General features: G+C 38.7%; 1 protein-coding gene across 1 annotated transcript in view; it reads left to right on the top strand.

Moving 5' to 3' along the window:
* Pcsk2 (proprotein convertase subtilisin/kexin type 2) overlaps positions 1 to 27,459 on the top strand; it is a 270,294-nt gene that overhangs the window by 17,090 nt on the left and 225,745 nt on the right. Inside the window, exon 2 of the mRNA XM_032904319.1 lies at positions 22,138 to 22,242. Within this exon, the coding sequence (XP_032760210.1) occupies positions 22,138 to 22,242 (105 nt within the window). The remainder of the gene's footprint in view (positions 1 to 22,137; positions 22,243 to 27,459) is intronic.

Here is a 27,459-nt window from a genome sequence, read left to right on the forward strand (position 1 = left end):
AGGAGGCAGTGTGATTTGCTGTCATTAGAATGACTCTTATGAACAATGATTTCTAAATACTTGTCACACCACTGGCAGATTGCTTTTCCACCAAAATATTGTGACATTCCTTACTAATTGAGTCTGTATTATTCTAGCTGGTTTATCCAGAGTCATTTACATTTTCACAAATAATAATGGCAATTATAGAATTACAGCCTGTTGAAGCAGGAAGAGAGTTTTTTAAGAAAAATATTGGTTTTATCCTTTATTTTACACATGATAAAAAGTAGATTAAATATGATATTTATGCTATCTTATTTGTTTATTTACTAGTTTATTTTGCAAGGGGATTCTTTTTACCTTTTTGAATTTTTTGTTTTGTTTACTTTGTTGTATTGTTTGTTTTGATTTGTTTTTAAGGTAAGAGTTTCCTATATAGTCCAGGCTACTCCCTATGTACCTCAGAGTACCCTCAAACTAACAATAATCCTCCTGCCTTGGACTCCCAAGTACTAAGGTTCCAGGAATGAGCTACCATATCTTGTGCATTAGTTGTATAATTGAGTGCTTATATGGTGGTTTGAATGAGAACATCCTTCATAAAGTCATATGTTTGACTATTTAATCCCCAGTGAAACTCTTTGGGAAGGATTAGAAGGAGTGGCCTTATGGAGGAAGTGTATCACTGAGAGGGGTAGGCTTTGAAGTTCATCAGTGTGCTCACTAGCTCCTCCTTGTGGGTCCAGATGTGAACTCTCAGCTGTTCTTGCCACCAAGCCTTTATTCTAGCATTATGGACTCTAATCCTCTGAAACTGTAAGCTCGATTAAATGCTTTATTTTCTAAATTACTTTGGTCATAGTGTTTCGTCACAGTAATAGAAAAGTAATTAAGATAACATTCAATGATCATTGATTCCTATTGCTTATTAGCTGTGTTTTGGAATCATTGAGTCGGTTTTTCAGGATAAGGAGACATCAAACTAAACCAAGTGATATTCCTGAGAATGATTGGTCTCAAAAGTTACTAGGCATTTCAATTCATTGAGCTGAGCATATCAATCTACTTTGACTCACCTGCTCTGCATTTCATGATTTTACTCCTGAAATGTTTATGAATTCTAGCTTTTTAAACAAAGTAGCTCATAGATTCAGGGATTCCAGCAACAGCTTGTTGGATTTACCTCTGGTGAAAGACAGCTAAGAATCTATTCTTCCCTAAATACACTCTTGGTGAGTGTATTAATTACCTTCTCCATTTCTGTGCTAAAACATCATGACTCAAGGCAACTTATAAAATGAAAGGTTTATTTAAACTTACAATTCTGGAGTCCAACATTATTATTGTGGGGAGGTGTGGTGGCTAGAGCAGAATACTAAGAACTCACATCCTTTGCTGTAAGAACAAAACAAAAAAAGCCCCTGGAAATTATGTATTTTTATACTCTCAAAGCCCAGTACACCTCTTCCAAAAGGCAATGTTTCCTAATCCTTTCCAAACAGTTCTCCCAACTGGGGACCAAACACTAAAGCATATGAACTTATTGGAAACATTCTCATCCAAACCACCATAGTAACTAACACAGTGCAGTGCATTTAGTAAGCACTCAATAAATATTAAAATAAATAATAAGATAGACCTAAAATCTTAGCATTGCCATTTGATATTCATGTTGAACAGGTGTGCTGGGAGGTGCTGCAGTAAAGAAAGATACATAAGTAAATTATTTGCTGTACAATGTGAGAACTAAGTTCAGCTCCCACAACCATGAGAAAGGCTGTATGTGGTTGTGTATACCTGCAACTGAAGTCCTGGAAAACAGATACAGGCAGATTCCTAAGCTCATGTACAGCCAGTCTAGCTAGCAGGAGAGACTCTGTCTCAAAACATAAAGTGGAGAATGATAGAAGATAGTTGAAACTGATCTGTGCCCTCCACACATGCAAACGCAAACAAGCCAACTTGTGTGTGTGTCCATTCATTCATAAAATTTTTTAAAGAAAAATTTGAGAGATGGTAATCAGACTACCCTATTTTGTACCTGTGTTAAATGAATGATTCCCCATTGATTAATTGCTCTTAATAGCCTAACATTCTATGACTTAATTGTTGATTAAGAACTTGGTGACAGAGGAGGAGGAAAAGTGATCCGCAAATACTATCTTTCTTTCATAGAATGCTCTTGGCTTCTGTAAAGGAAAATATAGCTTCACCAGATAGCAACCATTATCCTTCATTGTGGTAGAAGTTCAAACTTAAGAAGGTAGTTGACTTCCAAAAATCAATTCTACTTCATTTTTGATGACTATATTTCCATGTACTATCAGTCAAGACTAAAAGGGGAAGCAAGAAAGATCTGGCAGAGCTCAAAATGTGGAGAGAAGGTGGGAAACAAACCACTTGTGACCTTTTGAAGCACTATCCTTCTTTTGTTTGTTTTGTCTCAAAGTCTGTTTCAGTGGTCTAAGAGTAGCACTGTTGATGGGATGAAGAGGAAGAAGGGTGGGATGAAGAAGAAGGATAGGATGAAGAAGAAGGCTAGCATGAAGAATAAGGAGAGGATGAAGAGGAAGGATAGGATCCAGTTGAAAGGTACCTTGGATGATTACATCTTCAAGGAGGTTTGATGTGAGCCCTAATTTGAAGCCAGCAGGCACGACCGGAAATAAAACCACTCCAGGCAATGAACTGGGAAAAGAAGGAAAGGCCCAAATAATGATTGTGGGAAGTTTGAACCAGTTAGCAACAAAGTAAACAAGAACCACAGTCACAGCAGGGAAGAAGATAAAAGGTTCAGTTGGTGGAATGTGTGTACTGAGTATAGCCCATGAGCAATTATGATGTGGGTGCTGAAACATGCATAGACTTTGAGACAGCCAAAACAAAACAAACAAAAAGACATGATCAATTCTTTAGATCTACCAAAGGCTCTAAAACAAATGGTAAAAGATCAAGTCCCAGTATACCATTTTTAACCTTTGCTCATATCACAGTTACTAAGCCTCATGGGCCAAAGCAATCTGCATCATCAAGTTCAGAGTCGTTATGGGAAGAAACTAACTCAGAATGGATTTGGGGAGACATGAACATGATGGGAATAATCACCATAGCATTCTTCTCCAGTGCCATCTGATGGTCACCCTTATCCCTGAATTGTTCCATTAAAAGGTGGAAAACCTTCCAATTTTACCAGCAGTACCATTTCTCTTCGATCGGGTGTTACTCTTGGAAAACATCAAATCTGTAGCCCTTCTTCCAACCCCATGTGGATGAACGATGAACACAAGGGAACACCCACAGGCAGAGAGGTGCATGAAAAGCACTGTCATGTACAGATACTGATTTCATGACAAGGGAATAAAGGCAGGGCATCAACATCAGCTGATACAGAGAGCACATAAAGCTAGACAAAACATAGGGCCTGGCCTTATGGATCCCAAAAAGAAGATCTTTCCAAGAAAATGAGGCACATTGTCTCTATGTGAGGCAATGAAAGATTTCATGAAGCAACCAATTAGAGATCATCTGACTTAAGTGTCTTTTGTAATTTGAACAGATTAAAATGAAAAGAAATTTATAAAAGAGATAACAAGATATATAAGAAAGCACCCTGGGGTCTTAAGGAGGCTCCAAGTAGTATTTCTGAAAAGTTTCCCACCACGAGTTAGCATTTCACACGTAGAGGTAGGCCTTCTATGACACTTAGCTTACAGAATGGCCACACACAGGAAACCCTAGAATGATCGATGAACTAACAAGGGAAAGGGGGCTATATCTCAGCCTGTTCCGTCTGTCCTACAGAATCACTCACATCTCAGAAGCAGGCAGCACTTCCCTTTTAATAGATGAGTTACTAGGAAGCCAGGTTATGTATCTTTCATCCCATTGCCACTGGCTGATGACATCAATGATGCTAATGGTTTGATTAATTACTGTCCTCAAGTCTCAATGGATAGCTGTAGGAAGCAGCCAGTTATATCTATGAAGCTTAATCCAGCTAAGAACAAAATACATGTATGTACCTTTTAGAAGACAGACTATCATATAAAACTCACATTTTTTTAAAGGGTGGGGAGGACAGAACAGCATCATCAAGATGTCAGCCCACCTGAGAGGCAGAAGCTTCCTTGATACACCAGAGCAATAATGTTCATTCTAAGTTTTCCTTCAGGCGTGATAGATGGATGGAAAGAAAGGCTAGTAAGGGTGGGGCTCAGATACCCTCTACCCATTTTAATACCTGGCTGACCTAGTGGATATGTCATGTTTAATTCTTGGGTGTAAATTATAGTCTGAATCCCATGCAGGCTGTTTATACTCAGTATTAAAACAAAGAACAAGTCAGCTGTTTCATTCTGCTGTATTCCCTGTTAACAGAGGACTTATGCTCAAAGGGTGGACTGTCATTCATGGAGAGCGAATGCTTATGTATGGCCCAGAAGTGGCCAAGGCTGGCTAGAGTCATGTGTTCCAAGGGTTGGGCCAATGACTTTTCATTCTGTTCACACTGACCCTAACAACTTGGGGTGAACATTCATTATCATTTTATTAACAAGTCTTTGTTAAGTCCTGTGGAAATAAGGAACACTTAATAGATAGATATTACTGATAGATGATACTGAATGATGCTACTGAATGATATGACTTTATTCACAAAGCTTATTATTAGTTCTTTGGGTAGGTTGATAAACTCACCTAATCTGAGGTCTCCATTTAGCTTTCTAAAATACTTGCTCTATGAATTGAGGAGTGAAAAGTCCTAGCACTCAGTCTCCTACATGCAAACAACCTCTCAGACCACGCAAACCTTATGTAAGACTCTAAGGAGTTGTAGCTGAATGCTCTACAGCTATAGCCTGCTTCCCCTGGCCTCATGTTGACACAGAGCTAGAGACACTGCAAGTAATGAGGCTGCTTTGCTGCATGAAAGACATCTGTTTAAAGAAGCCGTGGCGCTTTCATTCCTCTAGCAAAATCATATTTACTTTATTCATCTAAATAATGTGGCGTGCTTGCCTTCCGTATGAAATTATCTCGTGCTGCTTCTCATTGATTGAGTTTTATGAGACAGCATATGATTTTATGTGCATCCATATGCCACTCTGCTGAGAGCAGAATGTCCTCTTGTTGAGTGGTTTCAATTACGATAGTCTTTTATAGTTTTAGCATCATTGGATGTACACAAAATGTCCATTTCTTCGCCTCCATTTTCTTTTTCATTGCCCAACTATGCTCCCCCTCCCAAATTAAAATGAAAGGAAATGAATAAATAAGTACCCAGAAGAACTTGTTCTGGACCCCACTCCTAATGACTTGCTTCCCATTTGGATAATTATAGCTATTTGGAGTCCGTTGAAATAGGCTGTGTTTGTTAGTTATATAGACCTTTGTATGTGGATTCCAGAAACAAGTGAGCAAGGAGCACAGTATGTGCCCACAGATATATCTTGTCCTCAGATTGTAAGTTTACTGTTAGGGAGGTGTGGTCATAACTACTGCTGTGAATCTGTCATAGCCATACTTCAAAGACTATACATTGCATCATGAATCATACCTATGCTAAAACACCTCGCATCAACCTGGTCACGAGAACACAGAAGACAAATCCCCTCTGAAGGACAGTATAATAATTACCTGGCCTCTTCAACTGTGAGAATGTTACAGAAGGATAGACAGGCAATCTAAAGAACTACTCAAGATTGGAAACAAATGAAAAATAATAACTCTGTGTAGTAAGTGATCCTGGCCTGAACTTAGGTTTCAGGTTTTAATTTTTGCTATAAATATTATTAAGACAATGCTCAACATATTGATCATGCCTATGTATTACAAAATATTAGCAATAATGTTCCTTTTTGTTTGTGGGAGTGTTGAGACAGGTTCTACTATGCAACTAAGGCTAGCCTCAAAGTCATGACAATCTTTCTGTCTCAACTTGCTAAGTGCTAGAATTTCTATTATGCCTGGGCTTTATGTTCTTAGGAGACATACATACCATCTACAAGGTGCTCACAAATTACTCCAGTACATTTAAATTTATGTATCATAAATCTTAGGGCAGGCTGGATGACAGAGTAAAGATCTTGTCATAAAACAATAGAAAGTGTGTGTGTGTGTGTGTGTGTGTGTGTGTGTGTGTGTGTGTGTACAAATATTCAGTCCTCTAGGAGTCTACAAAAATGTGTGGACTGACTCAAAACCAACACTCTGCTTTTTCCCTCTCTGAAAGTAAACTGACTGAAACTTCCTCTGCCAGTGAGGCTTTGCTACCTCTGCCACAGCAGAACAATTTTGCTGTAACATAAACTGGAACTGTCTGACCTTCACTTTTCTTAGCCATATAATAAAACAGATATAAATTAGAAGCCCTGGGCCCTCGTGATCTGAATGACAGGCACACAGACACCCACCCCCATTAAATTACTATAAAATCAACATAGCTTCTCTAACATTCACACAAACTGTGTGGTAGATCTGCACTTCATTTCTCAGTCCAGCTTCCCCTCAAACGCTCCTGTTAGCAAATCATATTTCTGTCCCATGTGCACAACCCACATTCTCCAGAATGGCTACTTAATCTTGAAACTTGGCCACTATCATGACTGATCCACCCAGCAAAACCCTCACCAGGCACCGGGGCCTTTTCCTGATGATATCAAGGGTGCAGGCAGAGTTGAATTATGTATCCCTGGGAAGTCTTCAGCCACCAATGGGGTATAAGCATTGAAAATGACTTTTGAAATGAGATTAGTGGTTCCTTTGGGCCAGCCTCTTACCTCCTGGCTCCACACCCCTCTGTGCTCCATTGCTCTTTGCTGTTCCGGCATTCTCTCCTGCTCTGACATGGATGCACTCAGTTCTGCCCAGGCACCGCATTTCCTTCTTACCTGGGCATCTATGGCCTCCTAGACCTACTAACCAACCTCGGATTCCCCCAAAGAGGCTCTCAGGGGTAGCCATGATGGTAAAAATCTTTCCTCACTGGGTCTCTATGAAAGTAAGGTCTGGTGCTCAGATGCTATGAACTCCACTTGCTTTCATTTTTCAGAATAAAAATATCTTCATTTTGCACGTCAACTTTTTAAAGCTTACAAATGGCACTGAAAAATATGGAGAAGTGAACACAAGACAATTAAATCAACTGAAATATTATACCAAATATCAATTTTCACTAGCAGGTGTACATTTGATATGCATCTTTTTTCCTGGATGTCTTACTTACATATGCTACTTTGTTTACTCAAAAGAGTACATTGTAAGGGTCCATCTGTGTCAATAAGAAAAGCAATAGGGCTTTAAAAGCTGTGTGTCATTTCAGCTCTCATCTGCTAAACACAATAAACTTCTTCGCATATATATCCCTTCTTCCTTCACCACCATCTCTCTGTTTTCTGTTCTTCTGTCCCATTGAGGCTGATGTTTGTCTCTTAATGTTTAATTTATCCTGGTATCATTGTTCAAAATATAAAGTTGGAAAGATAGATTGCTGTGGTGAGATAGATAGATATAGATAAATAGACGATAGAAAGACGATTGATAGCTGATAATAGATAATAGATTGATAGATGATAGATAGATAATAGATCAGTGAGTAGATAGGTAGATAGATGACAGATAAATAGACAGATGATCAATTATAGCTAAATAGATGAACTGTAAAGACAAACTATCTAAAGGTAGCTAGGTAGCTAGGTAGACAGACAGACAGACAAGATAGTCAATGACTACCACTGGTTCTTTTTTTGCATCTCTCTTGCAGGGTGTTATGTCTTGCCTTAGCATTATGTACAATTAAGAAAAAACTAGAGTGGTCTCTGCAAATTATCAAGAAAATGCAGGTCCCATCCCTGTTTGTTAAATGCAAGCCCCCAAACGTACTGACCAGCTGAGCCATTTTACAATCCTGGCTGTATTGTTTCATCTCGCACTTTAATTTCTGAAACATCTTGACAATAGCTTCTTGAGGACAGAGCTGTAAGAGTATCCAGATGTAGACTGACTCCTGAGCTTCCCCTCAAACTAGATGCCCAGTCAAACCCAGCCGAAGGTCAAAACAGTAAGCAGTGAGGGGTGGGGTGGAGGGATGGGGGCAACAAATGCAAGGAAGCCAACAGAAAAAGCAACTTCTGCCAGCAAAGCTACAAGACAGGCTTTTATTTGGAAAGTGCTGGATCCCAGAAAACAAGCAGTCACTTCTAAGAAGATGCTCAGAAGCACACCATCTGGTGGACCCAAGAACACAGACTTTTGGGGATGCCCGTGCATCGTCTAAGCAGGGAACTCTGGTGTCAAGGGAGGCAGGTCCAGGCCCAGTCAGAATGTTTGGCCTCTCAGTTTGGGCTTCTCTGGTCCTGGGAGAAGCAAGTGTGCAGGTTTAAATAAATGATTCAGCTTGGAGTTCACATGGGTTGAAAGTGAAGCAAGAAAGAAAGGAGAGAGACACTGAGAAACATTGCTGGGATCCATAAAATGCTATAATGAGAATTCTTAACTCTCTGAAAGTCTGAGTTAGTAGCATTATTATATTGGTACCCAGTGTGAGTCTGCAAGCTGATGGTTGACTGTGACGCCTCTTCCCACTCATTTTCTCCTTTCTTCTGGAATCATGCATATTTGGCCTTAAAAGAATAAAGTGATAGCACCAAAACCAATGTCTGTGTGCATGCACATGTGTGTGAGTCTTTGTGTGGTGTGTGTGTGTGTGTGTGTGTATATGTGTGTGTGTGTGTGTGTGTTTCTGTGAGTGCACGTGCACACACAAGGACATGTGTGTCTGCATGTATATATTTGTGTGCATATATGTGTGTGTAAGTCTCTGTGTCTGAGTGTGTGTGTGTGTGTGTGAGTCTGTGTGAGTTTCTGTGTGTCTGTGTGTGTTTCTGTGAGTGCACGTGCACACACAAGGACATGTGTGTCTGCATGTATATATTTGTGTGCATATATGTGTGTGTAAGTCTCTGTGTCTGAGTGTGTGTGTATGTGTGTGTGTGAGTTTCTGTGTGTCTGTGTGTGTGTGTGAGTCTGTGTGAGTTTCTGTGTGTCTGTGTATGTGTGTGAGTCTGTGTGAATTTCTCTCTCTCTCTCTCTCAGTGTGTGTGTGTGTGTGTGTGTGTGTGTGTGTGTGTTTCTAGAAAGAAAGTCACTTAAACATGTATGAGATGCCTAATATGAGAAGTTTCCTACTGGGGCACTCAGCTGAGTGTTTGGAGACCTACCACTGTTTTTAATGTCTCAGCTATTTGTAATACTAAACTATTCTTAGATATGGAGGAATTCAAGTATCAGCATCAAATTACTCAGATGTATGGGTGGAAAGTGCCTTCCCCTACTGGGAGGCACACAGCATTTCTCTTCCCTTCCCAATGGGGCTCCTTCATGCACAGTGTTCTCAAACAGCTGACTGTGTCAGAGGACAGAAGATCTAGAGTCTGCACTTCAAAGATAAGAAGCAAAGTAACCAATGTCTGCAGATAAATAGTCCATTAATTTGTGATTGGTCAACGTATCTGTTTATACATTGCCCAAAAAGAAGCTCATTAGAGTTTCTGAATTTAGCCTCATCAGACCAATTAGCTCCATGTTTTCCACAGCTTAGAGAGTTCTTAACAAAGAAACCAACATCATGGTTCCCAAAAGAGGAAGTGTCACTCACAGTCTGGCTACACACGTGAATTCAACTTACTCTGCCAAGAATTCCAGCTCGAGGTCTCACAGATTCATAGCCATGCTTACAAAGATGAGTGGCACACAGAATTAGGAAGGATGCTAAAGGAACTTTTAGAAGATCTGAACCCTCACCCTACCTCCCAGTGGTAGAGGTGGAAGTTGTTCTTTTGTCCTTCTGTACAGATGCACATGTATACCCATGCACATGTGTGAATGTGTGTGTGTGTGCATGTATGTGTGTGTTATGTCTATGTGTGCACAACCATTACTGTGGGGTGGGGGATGTAACTCCAGTGTCTTCCTCTATTGCTTTCTGCTCTCTATCTGACTTTTGAGACAGGGTCTTTCACTGACTCTGAGCTTACTGGTTCAGCTAGGCTCTCTGTATAGCAAGCCCTGGAGATTTTGCTTTCTCCACCCCCACCCTAACCCCAGCACTGTTTAAAAAAGGTAGGATCTCTGACACTTGCTCAGTACACAAGAGCCTTGAGGACATTGTGCTTAAGTGAAATAAGCCAAGCATAAAAGACCAACTGTTGTATTCTTCCACTGGCAAGAGATATTGCAGAGACAGAAAGTAGAAAGTTGAGAGCCTGAGGGGAGAAGGAAGATTGTTTAATGGGTTGTCATAGTTACTTTGCCTGTTGCTATGTTGAAATAGCCTAGCAAAGACAACTTAGGGAAGAAAGGGTTTTTTCCCCCTGACTCACTCTCCAGGGTTGTAGTTCATCAGAATGGAGGAGTTGTAAGGCAGTAGGAGCTTGAGGCAGCTGGTCACATCACACTGCTGTAGTCAAGGTGTGGAAAATGATGGATGTATGGTATTTTTCACTGCCCTTTGTTTTCCTGCACTCTGGGATCCTCTTAATGTAGAATGGCTCCACCCAGAGTTAAGACAGTCTTCTCACATCAGCTGAGGTCATCAAGGTCATCTCCCACAGGCATGCCCAGAGGCCCATCTCTCAAGTCATCAGGAGTCTACCCGAGTTGATAAATGACTATCACACGATTATACTTTTTTTTTTTTTTTTGATATTTTAGTTTGTGTTTTTTCCAATGGTGATGGTGGTAAGTATTCTCTCTCTCTCTCTCTCTCTCTCTCTCTCTCTCTCTCTCTCTCTCTCTCTCTGTGAGTGTGGGGGGGGTTACTGGTTATATAACTCAAAACCTTCTATATGTTTGAAGGTAGTCTGCCACTGAGTCTGCCACTGAGTTCTACCTTCAGTGAATTTGCTTGCTCTTAGCAATAGATTTTCTCAATATAATCCAGTTGACCTCTTCAGTCTCTCTGACAGCTGGGAATATAGGCCTCCACCATCATATTTAGAGTTTTATTTGGAGGTGGAAACTGGTTCTGACAACAGGAGGTTGACAATGGGTACACAGTGAAATGTACTTAATAGCGCTAATCTGCATATGTTAAAGTGGTTGAAATCGGAATTTTGACACTACTTATATTTACCACCACTCTTTTGAAAAACAAGTAATAAACAATAGCATGGAGAATTTGTTCCCTTAGCTCTACCTGTAATCTAGCCTTCTCCATGCCTAGTTACATAAACACCGTATAGCTAGTAAAAGCAGCAGGGAAGCATTGTCGCTAATTATTAAGTTTTTTACAAAATTTTCCAATTGTCACACAAATGTCCTTTTCTCTAATGAAGGCTCTAACCCAGGATCTGTAATATGCATATTTAACTGCCCTGTCTCCTTTGTCTCCTCAAATTTGGAAAGTTCTTGGACTTTCATGAACACGACTTCAAAGACTCTTGGCTAGTTTGTCTAACATTTCCACCTGATTGAATATACATTATATATTTGTCACTAGAGATTTACCCAGAGGAGAGTGTGTCCTTCCTGTGGATACTGTGGCATGTGAATGTGACTAGAGCATCCCATCACAGAGCAATTCACTTAGGTCACTTGGCTAAGGTGGTTCTAGCTCTCTTTTATTTGCCTGTTGTAATTTTCCCCCATTGTCATCCACTGGGGATGCTCACCAGTCACACTTCCTCATGTGCTGTTTCCTAAATGATGTTCAACTTCATCACCTCAACAAGTCCACTCTAAGGAAAATTTCCCCTTGCCTCCATTCAAATTTAATTTCTAAAACTCAGAAGAAAAAACCAGAATAATAATAAAGAACATCCTTCCAAACTCACTGGTACTTAACCTCAAGTCCTTTTCTAGTGCTAAAATTCTCAGGTTTATGTTGCCCTACTTAACAGGAAATAAAAAATATTGAAGTCTGTGCCATCCAGCAGTAGTCAAAGGCATGTGATTTGAGGTAGGCAGAAGCATTATGACAATGCTTTCTTTCCCTTGGACTACTTTTTAAAACTCAAATCTTAACATTACCCCCAAGCAAATGAGTAGGGTTAAGTAGAAAATGTATTCAAGAACCATTGAGCCTGAAAAAATGCACATTAAATATTTATGTTAAATGTGCCCTAGAGAATCTGGTTTTTAATGAACAGGAACTAAATCTCAAAAGCTACAGTGGTCTTAAGACTTTCTTTTGCATGTCAGTCCCCTGGTAGAGTTGGCTGTGCTCCTGAAGCCCTAGCTGTAGCCACAAACCTGATCCCAACCCTCTCCAAAAGAAAGTCCCAGCAGAGCCACCATCTAAGCTGCTATGGTTGACATCATAAATGAGCAAACAACTACTTGTTACAGACTTCCAAATTTACCTAAAACTGAAGGAAATAAGGCATATTTTTCATCTAGATATTTCTTTCCTGCTATCCATTGCTAAGAAAAAAACTAAATTTAGTAGTATAAAGCAATAACTATTTTATTATGGTCATGTTTGAGGGTTAGGAATTCAGACAATCCAAAGATAAGAAATCTAAATGGAGAATAAACATATGAAAATTACTCAAACATTTAGAACAAAGAAACCCAAATAAGTTGATATCTATCAAGTTGGCAAATATCTAAATGTTAACCAATTAATATTTCATGTTGTTAAGAATATGTAAAAATGGATATTTGTGTTCTTACTCTGGTTTTGGTAGATTTTGAAATATATAATCTTAGAGGAAACTCATGATCCTTCTGCCACCAGCTCTCTCCTGCTGGGATTATGGTTGTGTGACTGTTGGGACTCAATTTGCTTTTTCAAGTTTCATCAGATGTAAAATTAGGCTACTGGTTCCAGATCTTTCTCTTTGTTTTTTTCCTTCTCTTCCTCCTCTTCCTAGTCTTCCTTCTCCCCATCCCCCTTGCTATCCACCTCCTCCTCTTGTTTCAGAAACTTAGATTGATCCCATAGCTTCAAGCATACTAACAAAGCATGCTGCTACTGAGCCTCATCTCCAATCCTTCATTTTCTAATGGGCACTTTATAACTACAAATATTCCTTTAAGAATTCTTTTGTCTAAATCCATAAGGTATTCTTATTTTTGTTCTATTCAACTCAAAGTATTTTCTTTTATTTATTGATAATTTAGCAATATAGTGTTAATTTTGCAGATTGATGAATTTTATAATATTCTTTGCTTACTGTTTTTTAACATCATTATAAAGTGTGATCAGAAAGCATATTCTGTATTTCCAGTCTTTCTAAATTTATTGACACCCATTCAGTATCCTAACATATGGTCTGTCCTAGAGAATGTCTCACATGTATTGGAAAGGACTATATTTTCTTCTACTTGTAAACAAATATTTTGTGTGTCTGTTAAGCCTTCTTGGTTTATAGTTTTATTCACATCTTCAGCATACAGCAGTTTAGTCCTAATGCAAGTAGATCTTTTGAGTCTCTGACTGTGCTCATCAACTTTCTACCACTGTAACAAAATACCTAAGATCATTAGCCCATATAGGAAAAGGCATATGCAGGCTCACATTATCAGAGGGTCTTATCTGCAATGAGTTGCCCCCATATCATGATGTAGAGGGTAACAGAAATGACACATTTACATCACAAACTAGGGAAAAAGAAAAAAGAGCCCCTCGGTGACTAAAGTACTGCTGCCTCGTGAAGATTCCACTACCTTCAAACAGCACTATCCTGCAATGAAGCCTTTAATACATAGGCTGTGAGGAAATATTCAGGTTCAAACTAGACATGAACTATGATTGACAAATTATTTCATTTCTTCCTGCAATTCTGCCAGGTTTTGTTTCATCTTTTAGAGATTCTATTAAAAATTAATTACTTGGGGGTTGGGGATTTAGCTCAGTGGTAGAGCGCTTGCCTAGCAAGCGCAAGGCTCTGGGTTCAGTCCCCAGCTCCAAAAAAAAAAAAAAGAGAGAGAGAGAAAAATTAATTACATGTCTTTTTATAATTCCATGTCATTAGGTGGATGTAGTGGGAAACACTAAAAAGAGGGACACAATTCTTACTATGCCAGGCACCAGCAGGCTGTTCTCATCTCAACAGATTCTCTGGGCCAGAACTCCCAAAAGTTCTCCACCTGACTCACTAAGTTCCCATGGAGGGTCACTACCACGCATCTAAATTCCACGGCTGGCTGGGGTTCCCCTTACCTTTCTCTGGAACTCAGCTGAGTTGCTGTGAAGGAAAACACACAATCTTAGTTCAGAATCAACATGTAACACAATCACTGGGCATAACAACTAACATATTAATTAGTAAGCCATTCTAAATTAAGTCCCCCAGTTGTGGATCCCAACGGATCAACCATCTAACCTGGGACTTCTAGTTCTTTACATCTTGTACCACAAGCTCAACCTGTCCAAAAGGCCAAGAGTCCCTTTTCTCCTCCTGTCTCCCCCACCCCCAACCTGGAAGTCCTGCCTACTCCTTGCCTAGTGTTTGCTCCTCTGAAATCTTTTTTCATTAGGAGAAGGTCCTTGCCACATTTCACCCTTTCTGTACAATTAAAAAGAACTTTTTTCTCAAATATAAGCTGAGCAAAACTATTACCATTCTGTGATTTACAAAATACAAAATACTCCTAACACACAGTCCTAGCACACAATCATTTTTGTCAATTAAATAGAACACTCTGTTATCTATTCTAACTTAAGAAAAGCTTATAATCCATATGTTCTGTCCTGGCTAGCTTGTATACTATCTGAAAACTATCCAATGAAATACGTTTTCTCAATGTTAAATGGCCTGGGTAGGCTATAAGACTATGACTAGTCTTCATCACTATCAGAAATCAGAGAGCAACTAATATTAACTGAAAATAAAGGAAGCCTAACTAACACAGCTTCCAGAACTGAGACAAGTTGTAGAGACAGCTGCCTATCCCTACAGTCCCCTGTTAGCAACACATTGGAGCAGCCTTCTGGCCCAGAATCATCTGTTCTCGTGAAACAGGAATTAGTAAGGACTAGCTTATTCTGTATTGGCAGAACTAAGCTGTCCTATCCTGTAACTTGTGTCCACTCATGAACAGTACAGGTCTGTAGAAGAAATAGGCACTTTCTGCCTAGTGGCTACCGTGTCACAATGTATAACCTCACCTGGAGGTAGATGCTCAGTTTCTTCTTTGAATCCATGAACGGGGAGCTGTTAGGAACAAATATGTCTCAACAAATGATAAATAACATTAAATGTCACATTCAGTGGATTTCTGACATTTTTGAAAACTATCTAGATAAAATAGTCTGGACTGTTGTCCGTTAACTACTCTCAGCTATTTCTAATAAAAATATCTTGAAAACACCCTAACAGTAAACTCAGAGCCATGAATTTGTTATCTGGCCCTTAACTCATGTCTTTAATCATCTCACATCAGTTTGTAATGGCATTTATAAAAGGACTGGGTCCAAGCCTTGTACTTTTAAAATGTTTGTAACAACAGAGGAAATTTAAGCCAATGAAAACCCTGATTCTGCATCAAAACAATTCTGTACCAATGTGAGAAATTATAACTTCAACTTAGTAACAATTACAAGGATTTCTACCAAATTAGATTATGTCTGTCCAATCAATTCTAGCTAATTCCTCCCTGTTAAATTATAACCATTTCTAAATTCAGAAAGACAACCTTAGAATAACCACCTCCAGCCTCCAAGTCCAGGGAAATGGGTCGATGGCTCTTCATAACTTCTTCCAGCTAAATATGGATGTTAAGATATCTTGTAGAGGAGGTTGGAATAATGGGGGAGTTCTTTGGCCTTAAGAAGGATACACCAATGATTGTTGTAGTCTCTGGTGTCTGTGTCTTGACTGGATCTGGCTGAAAGTCCCTGATATCAGGAGTTCAAGCAGGTCAGTTCAACATACCTGACGACAGGACTCATCAAAGCCATATATTCTGTAATATATAAATCTCAAAACAAAATTTAAGTTTCATCAAGATATCTGTATGGATTGTATCAGTCTGTATTGGGTAGACAGACTGGTCAGGATGAAATTCTACTCCTTTTTTTGTTTTATTCTCTTGAATCTAGTTCTTCTGGGGGTCTCCCTCTATCAAATCTGATCCATATAGCTCTGAAAGATGTCCAGAGCCTAATCACCTTTGCTAAAAGCACAGAAACAAAACCTTTTTCCCAAATCAGCATATTCTTTAGTCAGCAACCAGAAAAGCTTGTATCTTGCATTCTCTCTCAGAGAAATAAGATAACCACAAAACTCAAAATCACACCCACGTTGAAAATTAAAACAATCCAAAACAAATGAGGTGAACTAAAATACTGTATGAGCCTATTATTAGGCTTTTCTAATTTGTCATGCAGGATATAAAACCAAAATTCCTGTGAAGCCCATGTTAGAGAATATGAGTTTCCTGTAGACTTTAATATACCGTCTATCTGTTATGCTTTCATCCAGGAGCCACAGACATCTATTTATTAATAACTTTTATAGCGGGTAATTATCACTGCTCTCTACCTGGAGTCAGTGATGAATTTTTCTTACCCTAGCTGCAAACTGTGGGTGAAATTTCCCATGTGATTCGGAAAAAAAATCTGTATAGAAATCTATCTTCATCGCTTCTCGGCCTTTTGGCTAAGATCAAGTGAAATCTATCTTCATCATTAGGGAAAGGTCCTTGCCACAGGTGGATTCTATTTTTATCATCATAAAATGTTATTCCTTGTGTCTATCAAATGTTGTATTAAAATTGACTTAGTCTGATACTTATAAGACAACACTTACTTTTTACTATTGCTTAGATAGTATATTTTTCATGTTCTTTAGCTTTTAATCTATCTGTGTATTAGATTTAAAATGTGCTTCTAGTGAATAGTACATGATGCAGCTACAAGTTGTATGTTTCTCAATTCTGTCAACTATAACTTTTGAATGAAATTTTGAAACTTTATACTTAATACTAACAAGATTACATATGCATTTTCTATTTCTGTTCTACATACCCATATATCCAGTTTTGTATCACTAATAAAATACTAGAAATAGGCTACATATGAAGTAAAAATGCATTTGCTTTGACCCATGGACCTTCAGGCTCAAGACCCTAAACCAGGTGGACTCGTTGATAATGACCTCTATATGGCAGTAGTAAGAGCCAGCATTAGAGCAAGTGGCATCATTGCAAACCACGAGAGACAAATAACTCACTGGAGAGCCTTTGCAGGGAACCATACAAATAACCCCCAAGGACCCTCTACCAATCCCTAATCCCAAAGAATCTACCACTTCCTAATAAAACCAACCTAGAAATCTTTGGGACATACTCATCCAAACCAATTTTATTTACCCTTGTTTCTCAATTCTTTCATAACTTCCTTTTTGTGTTAAATGTTACCTAGGGTACTATCTTAAGTACATGATTATTTTATAATAATAGACTATTATATAAAATTACAAAAGTAGTTGGTAATAAAAGAGAATTAAAAACAAAAATATCTACTGTAACATCTTAAAGCAACATGCTTGAATCTTTGGAGATTAGAAATAATAAATAACTTGTCTCAGATCTAAAGCCACAATGACCAGTATACAGCAATGTGGCTTCTCCTTTACTGTGTTCCCTTCCTCCATTTTATGCTGTTTGTTATACAAATTTTATTTTTGTACATTATAAAAATCAATAAACATACTTTTATAGTTATTGCTCTTTAGACTCACCATTTAAATAAGGTAGAGAAAAAAGATCGTTACAAGCAAACATTCATTTATAATCTCAGTGTTAGTCAGCTCTCCATTGGTGATTCTAAAGCCAGGAGACAATCTGCAGCACACTGGAGTGAATCCATGACAATATCAGCACACAGTAGCAAATATATGAGGCTTCAGTACACAGGAACAAATCCATGGGAATATCAGCACATTAGTGGAGGAAGAGGCCAGATGTAAGAGACAGGGGACAGGACAAAGGTGGATGATGCCCACTCCTATTGTCCTACAGTGAACTAATTTCTCCAACTAGGCTCCAATCCTGTCATTTGCACTACCTTCTACTGGTGTCATCAGATGGGAACCTCTAAGGCAGAAACATCTGGGAGACAGCCCTGCCCTTTCTACTTTCCCGTGTGTTTGCCAGCACTGTAATTGCTCATTTCTTCCAGTGGATTCCCATAAATGTCTGAAACACTTTCATTTTAGCTGAAGTTAGTAATTTCTGGTGAGAAACTGTCTCAAACCTTGTTTTTCTGGAGCTGTATGAGCTCTCTTTATTTTTAGAGATTAGTTTTGTCTAATACAGAATTGTTAGTTAATAAATTTTCTTTGGGTATCAGGAATAAGCTAGCCAGCTGTCTCGTCATCTTTGTGGCTACTTCCAGTAGGCAGTCAGGTGGCTTTGTGTCTTTGTTTTTGGGGTAGAGGCTGTATTCAGCACTGGAAATAAACTCAAAGCTTTGTATATTCTAGTCAAGCACTCTACTACTGAGGTCCCTCCCTGGCCAAAAAAAATTTTTTTGAATCTTACTGAACATCTTGCATACATTTTTGGCTCAGTGCTCAGGTGATTCTCACATTTGCCCATGTATAATATACAAATCTTTGACTTTATCCTATACTGATCTTAGGCTTCTTAGATAAGAATATTAATGTTATCCCTAAAATTATGGAAGCTTCCAGACACTGCTGCTTCCTGTCTACTTCTCTCTTCTTTAGAGACTAGAGATGTCCTATGAGTAAATAGTATACTTAGTGTTGTTTTACTCATTTTACTTCATTTCTTATGTATTACTCAAAGTAGATCATCTTAACTGGACTGTATTTGTACTTATTGTACTAAATGCACTATTAAGGTCCTCTATGGATATTTTTATTCAATTATTACACACTTTACCCCATAATTTCTTTTTATTTCTATCTATGCATATCGTCCGCTTGACAATCCGTCACTGCCAAGCTTTGCTGTTACTCTATAGACAAAATGCCCCTTTTAGTAGTTTAGATTATTTAAATGACCAAAGTCTTGATCTAGCAATTCCAACACCTGAACTAGCTCAGAGTGTTCCTATTTACCCTCCCCTCTTCGTATGTATGGACCATTTGTCCCTGTTTCTTTTCCTTTCTTTTTTTTTTAAGGAAAACACTTGTCCTTTATTTCCTTTTTGCCCATTTGTCCATTAGGCATGAATCCATATGGAATGGGCTCCAGCAGCTCAGTCTCCTTCCCATTAGTCCTCACAAACTGGGCTTCTCTGGGTGGCACAGGCTGGCACTTCAGCTGAACCCAGGTGCCCTTCTCTTTGGCTTCCTTTTTCTTCTAATCATTGCCCTTCACTCGCTTCAGGAAGCTGTCTCTGCTCTTCGAGTGCTTGATGTGTTCAATCTGCACATTGATCCTCTTGGCCAGAATCTTGCCTTTAATTTGCTTGTTTACAATGGTGCCCACCGCATACTGGGTGACATTGTAGACTCTTCCCATTTTGCCATGGTAACACTTACAGGCATTCCTTTTTGAACAGTGCCCATTCCTTTGATGTCTACACTATCGCCCTTTTTGTAGATTCACATGTATGTGGCAAAAGGAACAACTCCACATTTTCTAAAAGGCCTAGAATCATATACTGAGTGCCTCATTCCTTTTGTGTTTGTCATTTTGGTGAGTTACTAGAAGATGTCTGTCCCTGTTTCTTTATATGTCTCATGATACTTTTACTGAAGACTGACATTTTAAGAAGTATCACATAGGAAATCTGTAAGTGAGGCTCATAGCACTCCCTGTGTTGATGGTGATGATGATGATTGTCTGGATTTTACTATTGTCCTGTTCATTTATTTGTTTATTTAATGTTCCCTAGACTAATCCTCCAAACTGTGACTTTTTGAGTGCTCCACTGAATCCACTGAATCTTTCCTTGTTTAGCCTGGTGATCAGTTAAAGATTGGACTGGCACTGTTTTAAAGATAATGACCAATAAGGTTTTCTTATCCTTTGCTGGCAGGCTTTGACTATGTCTTAGGGTACTTTTTAATACTCATGCAGAAGTTTGTCCCTGTTTCTTTTCCTTTTTTTTTTTTTTTTAAGGAAAACACTTGGCAGTCTAGGTCCTTATTTCCTTTTTGTCCATTTGTCCCTGTCTTGACTTTCATTTCCTATTTCTGTAGAGTTCCAGAGTCAATCAGAAGTGAGCGCTTGAGATCCTCTTAGGTATTTTCTGGCTATGGGACTAATTCTCTAGTATATGTCACCTTCTAAGTCTCTACTAACATTGTAACTAGTAAAAGCCATGTAGATATCCCACTCTTCTTATCTTTATTTGAAGCTCTTGAGCCAGTTGCTCATTGGCCACAGTTAACATTGCTAACCCAAGAGGCTGCAGTTCTAGGGAATTGCATTGGGTGGCCTTCATCAAATGCCACAAAGATAAAGCCTTCCTCAGTGAACAATGTCTGAAACACATAATAAACTTTAGCCCTATAAATGGGATTTTCTGGATGTCTTAAAGTTATCTGGGAATGGGGCTTCTTGAATAGCTCCAATCCTGGTACACCCTCCAGTGTCAGTTAAGTTACTATGATTGAAATGATTGAGAAGCCATGAGCTTTCAAAGAAACTGAAGAATCTGGAATCAGTGCACAGATAGGGTAAGTTAAAAAAGAAACGCAAGTCTATTGGTTATTATTGGCAGACTACTGTCCTGCTTGATTAAATGTTCCTTGGGAGGCTGCCAGCTTCCTGTTAATTTTCAGACTTATGAAATGGTCATTTGGCAGTTTTCCAGTGTTGTAGTTGCTTCTCTGAAAGTGAATTTTGGAGATCCTTGCCTCATTTCTGAAGGTGTCCCTGTCCCAAAACACAGCAGACTCTTTAACTATTAAACAAGGAAGAGAGAAAGAAATGTCTAAGTATACATCAACAACGGAGATGCAAGGTACTTGGGGGTGTCTCTCCTATCATAGCAACTGCTACCAACAGAGAGAAGAGACTGGGAGTATGCAGTAGCTTGTGAGAGACTGATGAAAAACCCATTTCATATAATAATACATAATCTGTGTGTGACCAAAATCAACTGATTTATTTAAGAAAATAATAATTTGCTCTTGAGATTGGGTTGCTTTAGAGGAGAAAAATAAAGATCATCCCTTATGCCTAATACTGCTGAAAAAGGAAAGGTGGATTATTTTTACTTTGGTTCTTTTTGTGCATTATGCTTGTAGTTTCCTGATACTTGTGTTCCTTTTATAATGATGACAGTTACTTAAGAAATATTTATGCTGTGCTGAAACCCTACTTAATCTAAAATTTCTCAAATAGGCCCTATTTAATTTTGAAAAACTTCTTTTAAAGCATTCACTTCATGTTCCCTTTTCTTCCAAGCACTTGGTTGGAAACAGAGCTACATTTTGGCATCAAATACACTGAATAGTGAAACACATTAATGAGGGAACCTCACTGAAAATCTCATGAAAACCATGTACCCTCTCTCTGGTAAAAATGTACATATGTAAAGAAATAACGGCAGTCCTAGAAGTGGGCAACAACTTGTCCAAGGCAAAGACATGACTACATACAAGAGTCCAATCTTTTAGATCAAGTTTCGTCATCAAAGTTACCTGGGACCATAGAACAAATGTCAATACGTGCTAGATCCTTTATGACTCTTAGAAAAAGATAAGCTCTCCTTGCTATGGCTTGACTCCCTGATCTTGGCACTCACACTTGATTCTGGGCATCTTTAGAATAGGAAGACAGTGTGAAATCTGGCCTTGCACCTAGCAGGCTCTTGTCAGATTTCAATGACGACACCATTCCCAACCCAATAAGAAGTACCAAAGAGTCACAAAGAAACCCCCCAAGAGAGATTAGGTAATCGGTCTGGAAGAGCGATTGTCATAGCACAGCCCTGGGGCAACTAGATTCCACACATTGTATAAACACTTGTCTGAGAGAAGAGGTTAGAGAATTTGATATGAGTATGAGTGTGAAGACAGGTTTGTAAAAGCTACAACCTAGAAGAAAAAAGAAAGGACATTTGAAGAAATGGGCACCAGATAAGCAAAGTGAGGGAATCAAGAAGACAGAGATTAGGACTCTAATAGGAGGCTTGAACTGCATCCTCATACAATTCCTGTTTGCATGTCCCTCTCCTGGTGACAACCCAGAAACTAACCATCCTCCTGTCTATTTGGCTTTCCACAGCTCCCCTTTGCAGAAGGCCTGTATCACTTTTACCACAATGGCCTTGCGAAGGCCAAAAGAAGACGCAGCCTACATCACAAGCGGCAGCTGGAGAGAGACCCCAGGGTGAGTTCTCCCCAGAAACCTGCATCTTTCTTGACCCCCCACTGCCATACCAGAATTCACCGAGTGGATGTAGAATACAGGCAGGAGATGTTGAAATGCTGGGCTCTTGTATATTTTGGTAGAAGAAATGGATCACTGGCAGACACTATCGACTCTCTGCTCCTGTTTTGTGTGTAGGCAAATAACCGTAGACCACATGTATATGGATGGGGGAGAAAACACAGGTGCTTGGCTGAGTTGTCTTGAACTATTACAGCAATATTGCAGATTACCTGGAAGCATGATTTAGCCTGTGATGGATGGAAAGACCACATAGTTGTTTACTGAGTCATTTACGGAAGGTTTGACTGGGAACTTCATGCTCTGAAAAAGTTTCTGTGTTTCATATAATGAGCAGAAAAATACCAGTAGACTAGTAGACAATGACCAGCTCTCTACAGGAAGTGGATGTCTCAGTATCCATGCATGGCAGTAGCCACAGAACCTATTCACTCTTCTTCCCCTGTATTTTCTCCTACTGACCCATCTGACGCTCATTCCTCAGCTGCCTTCTTTCTCAGTTTTAATAATAGTTTGATTTAAATATAATTATAAAATTTTCCCCTTCTATTGACCCTTTGTTCCTTCTCAAATTCATGATGTCTGTTCTAATTATTGCTAGATTTTTATAAAAACACTTAAATATATAAATACAACCCACTGAGTATATATACATATTTTCTTTTCAGGAACCTATTATGGGTTCTTAGGGATGATTGATTCTCCTACTTTGGTAGTTCTTAGTTGCCTGTAGTTCTTTATCTAGGCTTTAGTCCCATGAGATTTCCTCCTTCCATGTAACTATGTCAGTATTGTCTTTGTTCAGGTCTTGCTTAGGCATCTGCATTATTAAGGTTTCATGGGTATGTCTTCCATGTCCTTTTTAGTAGACACCAATTTCACAGAAGACTTCCTGTGTCCCCTGGGTCTTATAATCTTTCTCCCCTCTTCTTTCTTGATGATCCCTAAGTCTTGACTGGAAAGGCTGGATGTAGATGTGTCCACTAGAGCAGGACACTCCAAGATCAGTTGTTCTTTGATTGTAAGAGTTGTCAATCTCTGTAGTGGTCTCCATTTGCTACAAAGAGAACCCGGCAGTGTTCTTAATGTTCATAATCTCCATACATTACCTCCAATTCTTACCTCACTCTTAGATTCTGGGTCTTATTTTCTACTCCCTCGGACAGCTAAAACTTGTTTTTCCTCCAACCAAATGTAAGATCTTAGTCATGAGAGGTCCTCCCTAGTTTCCCTGTTCCTTCTCTTCAGAGAACACTTATTATTATATTCTAGTTTCTCTTAGCCTATCTCTAAGAGGCAAAGTAACATCCAGGTCAGGTGCATGACTCTTAAGATTCCTTCTTATGACTCTTAAGGAAAACAGTGAGTGGGTGAGATGTTTGATTTAAGCATTTGTACACGATCCCCTTTGAATGAGTAAGCCTGGAATTTATTCTTCTGAAACTGATGAACATTTCACCACTTTTAATTGGGGTTTGAATTAGAAAGTAAAGCCTCCTATGCAAGTCACTAGGTGATAGGCCACAGGCAATTTCATCTTACTCCTTAACATAGGTCTTCCTACATGACCTGAGAAGAATTTTGATTCTAAGAAGCCAGTTTATCATTATCTTTGCAAGAAAGACCAATTGTCTAATGCTGAGTCTACTATAGAAGTCACTACCACTACCCAGGTGAAGAGCTGTCTTTCAGAATCTTGTCTTTGGCCATACTAACTGTCCAGGAACACCCTTGGGTATCATTAGCAGAGATATTATTAATGTAATTTGTAAGTCTAAAGTGGCAAACTAGGCAAAGACTATTGAAACATTGCGACACTGGTTTTCTCTAATGTTTACCATGCTCTGGCTTACCTATGATGACCATTCACTTTCCTTTTACTTCTATGATATAGAAGCCCTCTTAGTTTTCTTGTTCAATATTTCAAAGGGATTGCCCTCCCACATACTCAAAAACACATAACAGGAATGGGCAAAAACAGAAGTACTTTTAAACCTAGGCTGAAAACAAAACTGAAGATTAGGATATCTAAAAGACCATTGTGTGGATGAGGGGGCTTCTGTGGGGCCATTAAGCTGACACTATTCCTCTGGATCGCTTATTGAAATGCTCCCTAGCATGGTGGTTCTTGGTACCACTTACAAAAGGGAAGCTGATGAGATTGGTTGGTAATAAAGAAGGAGTTCATGTCTTGGTAATTCTACTCATTTATTTTTCTTCTCAAAATATTTCCCATTACCACTAACAAGGGCATCTGTTCCTTTCCTCATGCATTTTAAGTATTCTGGTGACCAACTGCCTGGACCTGATAGAAGTAAATATCTGCCCTTCCCATAAAGATCCACAGGAGTCATCAGGGAACCTAGTAAGGTTAAATAACCTGAATACTGTCAATAGTAAACTCATTTTAGGAGAATAAATAGAGCATGAAGATCCCATACATCTCTAAAAAAAAAAATGTTTTTTAAGAAAAGTCTATTTACAACTACTTCATTCCAAAATGTTACATTTCGTAATGTTACATTAAGGCCTCAATCTTTTCTGTGTGTTAGTCTTACAGTCATATAATGTTAGGCATCTTCAGAGATCAGAATTGGCAGACACTCTTCTTACACTTATTGTTGAACATTGCAAAAGTGGCTATGTAAAAATTCATCTTGAGGCTTTATAAAGCTTAAACAGAAATGCAAGCATGTGTAGTTTGGGCATGTGGCAGCTTTGAGATTTGTGCTGGCTAGCTTTATATCAACTGACATGGTGTCATCAGAGAGGAGAGAGCCTCCGTTGAGAAAATACCCCCATAAGATCTAGCTGCGTCAGCTCCTCTCTCCAGGTTCCTGCCCAGTTTGATTTCCTTTCTTGGCTTCTTTCAGTGATGAACAATGATGTGGAAGCCTCAGTGAAACACACCTTTCCCTCCTGAGTTGTTTTGGTCATGGTGTTTTTATCACAACATTAGTAACCATAATTAAGACATGGTTACTAAGCATATACCTACGGGTTGAAAAACGAAAGTAAATAATAGAGAAAATAAAAGGGAGAAGGGCTGGGGAACCTGAAGAATAGTTGATACAGGCTCTCATCCCTTGCATACATATCACAAGTCATATTTCATGAGCCAGAATTTAAGAGTAAGTTGTTTCTTCCTTCTCTGTAAAATGTCTTCTAAGCCATAACATTTCAAACTGTGGGCCTCAACCCACATGGGGTTGTATAAATAAATATGAGAAGTATGAAATAACTGGCAACAGAAAAGGTTTCTGACCATATAACAGCCAAAACTTAATTCAAAATCAAATGAACAATGAATTCAGGGTGTTTCTGGAAGTCATTGCCGATATTTTGCTATATAACTTCAAGGCACCCTGGTTCTGACATTTTGTCATCACAAAATGCAATGTCAACCAATACTGCCTGACACACTGTCTTACCTACTTTTCTGTGACTGGGATCCAACCTCACAACCAAGGCAACTTAAAAAGGAAAGCATTTGGTCGGCTTACAGTTACAGGGTTAGAGTTCATGATGTCTTAGTGAAGGAACTGCAGACATCTCACAGTTTTATCCACAAACACAAGGCAGAGATAAAGAGAGAGAACAAGTCTTTTGAAGTGTCAAAGCTATCCACCTGTGAAACATTTTCTCCAGCAAGACCACACCTCCTAATCCTTCCCAAACAGTTCCACCAACTAAAGACCAAGCATTCAAATATATAAACCTGTGGGGGCCAATTTCCTCAAACCACCAAACATCAGTCAAAATTCATTGCATGTTATGAATTTCAGTGTTTTATTATACAGTTTTCTTCTTGTACAGAAATATAATGGTTTAATGGTGGAAAACAAAGACTTTTATTATTTTCTTATCAGCATTCCCCAGCATGTGTCAAATTAGTATACAATTATATTGCATTTGTATTATAATTTTTTACTTTAAAAATTGCTGTTTGAGCCATTGATTCAAGTTTCAAAAAAAATCATTGAATTAATTTTGGTTGTAGCAAAATTTCCCATGGTTTCTATAATAGCCCTAAACACTAATTTTGTATTATGTGTTTATGCAAAGAAGCCAATTATAAAATAAAAACATCCATCAACTCTGAAAAATATTAAAAATGCTTAGTGAACTATTTAGCCAAGATTTAACACTTTAAGCAGAAACACATATATCTATCTAGGGATGCAAATATCTATTTCAGTGCTAATTTGCCCTTCATCTTTACTAAATATTAAATTATAGGTGTGCCAAAAAACTATCTTAAAATAAATGTCTTTATGTTTTATTATCCTTAAGTATTTGTTCTGTGTAGCTATTTTACAGACCTACTCAGTCTCATGTAAAAAAAATTATGAATACAAAATGGTTATGAGTTGAAAAAGTTAAGAAGTCACATAGTATGCCAACCAACCCCGACTATGCTTCCTTGGTATCATCCCTCCTGGTCCCTTTACTGTCTGTGGCTTGTGAAAGGTAATATAAAGCCCAAGGACCTGACTGTATGCAGAAGATGGGCTGAGCTACTTACTACAGACCCTTGGGGTACATTCACCTGGGCAGCTTTTTAGCCTAAGAAGCTAGGATTCAGTAGCAACACAAGAAATGCGTACGAGAAAGATGTGCACCTGATAAGGAGAAAGATGGATGACTAAGGAAGGCTTCTGGTCTGGTTTCGTTTGGCTTTAGGATAGAAGCGATGTCCGTTCCTCTTACTGTTCAGTGAAAACTAGAAATGCTAGAAAGTGGCTGCAAAGTGCCACCTTTAATGCACCCATCAATATGCAGATGTGTAGATTATTTCAAAAGTATTCTCTGTTCCAGTTTTCCTCTCTGTCAAAATATTGTCATACTATTGAGTATCAGTCATCACTTAAGTCTGTGTGCTGTTTATCCCTGCAATGTCTTTATGTAGCGTGTATCTGAATATACAGCAGGCTCTCAGCAAGTGATGACTGAATAAACCATTACCAAGCCTCTGTTTTAAATTATGAAATAGCATCATTCCTCTCTGCTTGTTTTTTATAACTATTCTAAAATATATAACTAAAAAAAGAAATATAGTCCTCTGTCTAGCGTGCCTTTTAACGCATTCATAATCACAGGTAAAGGAAGCCGGTTGCTATTTCATTTCTGCCATGCTTATCCATAAAAACTCTCATG

Source organism: Rattus rattus, chromosome 5, assembly GCF_011064425.1.
Source record: "Rattus rattus isolate New Zealand chromosome 5, Rrattus_CSIRO_v1, whole genome shotgun sequence".
In the NCBI taxonomy this organism is placed as follows: Eukaryota; Metazoa; Chordata; class Mammalia; order Rodentia; family Muridae; genus Rattus; species Rattus rattus.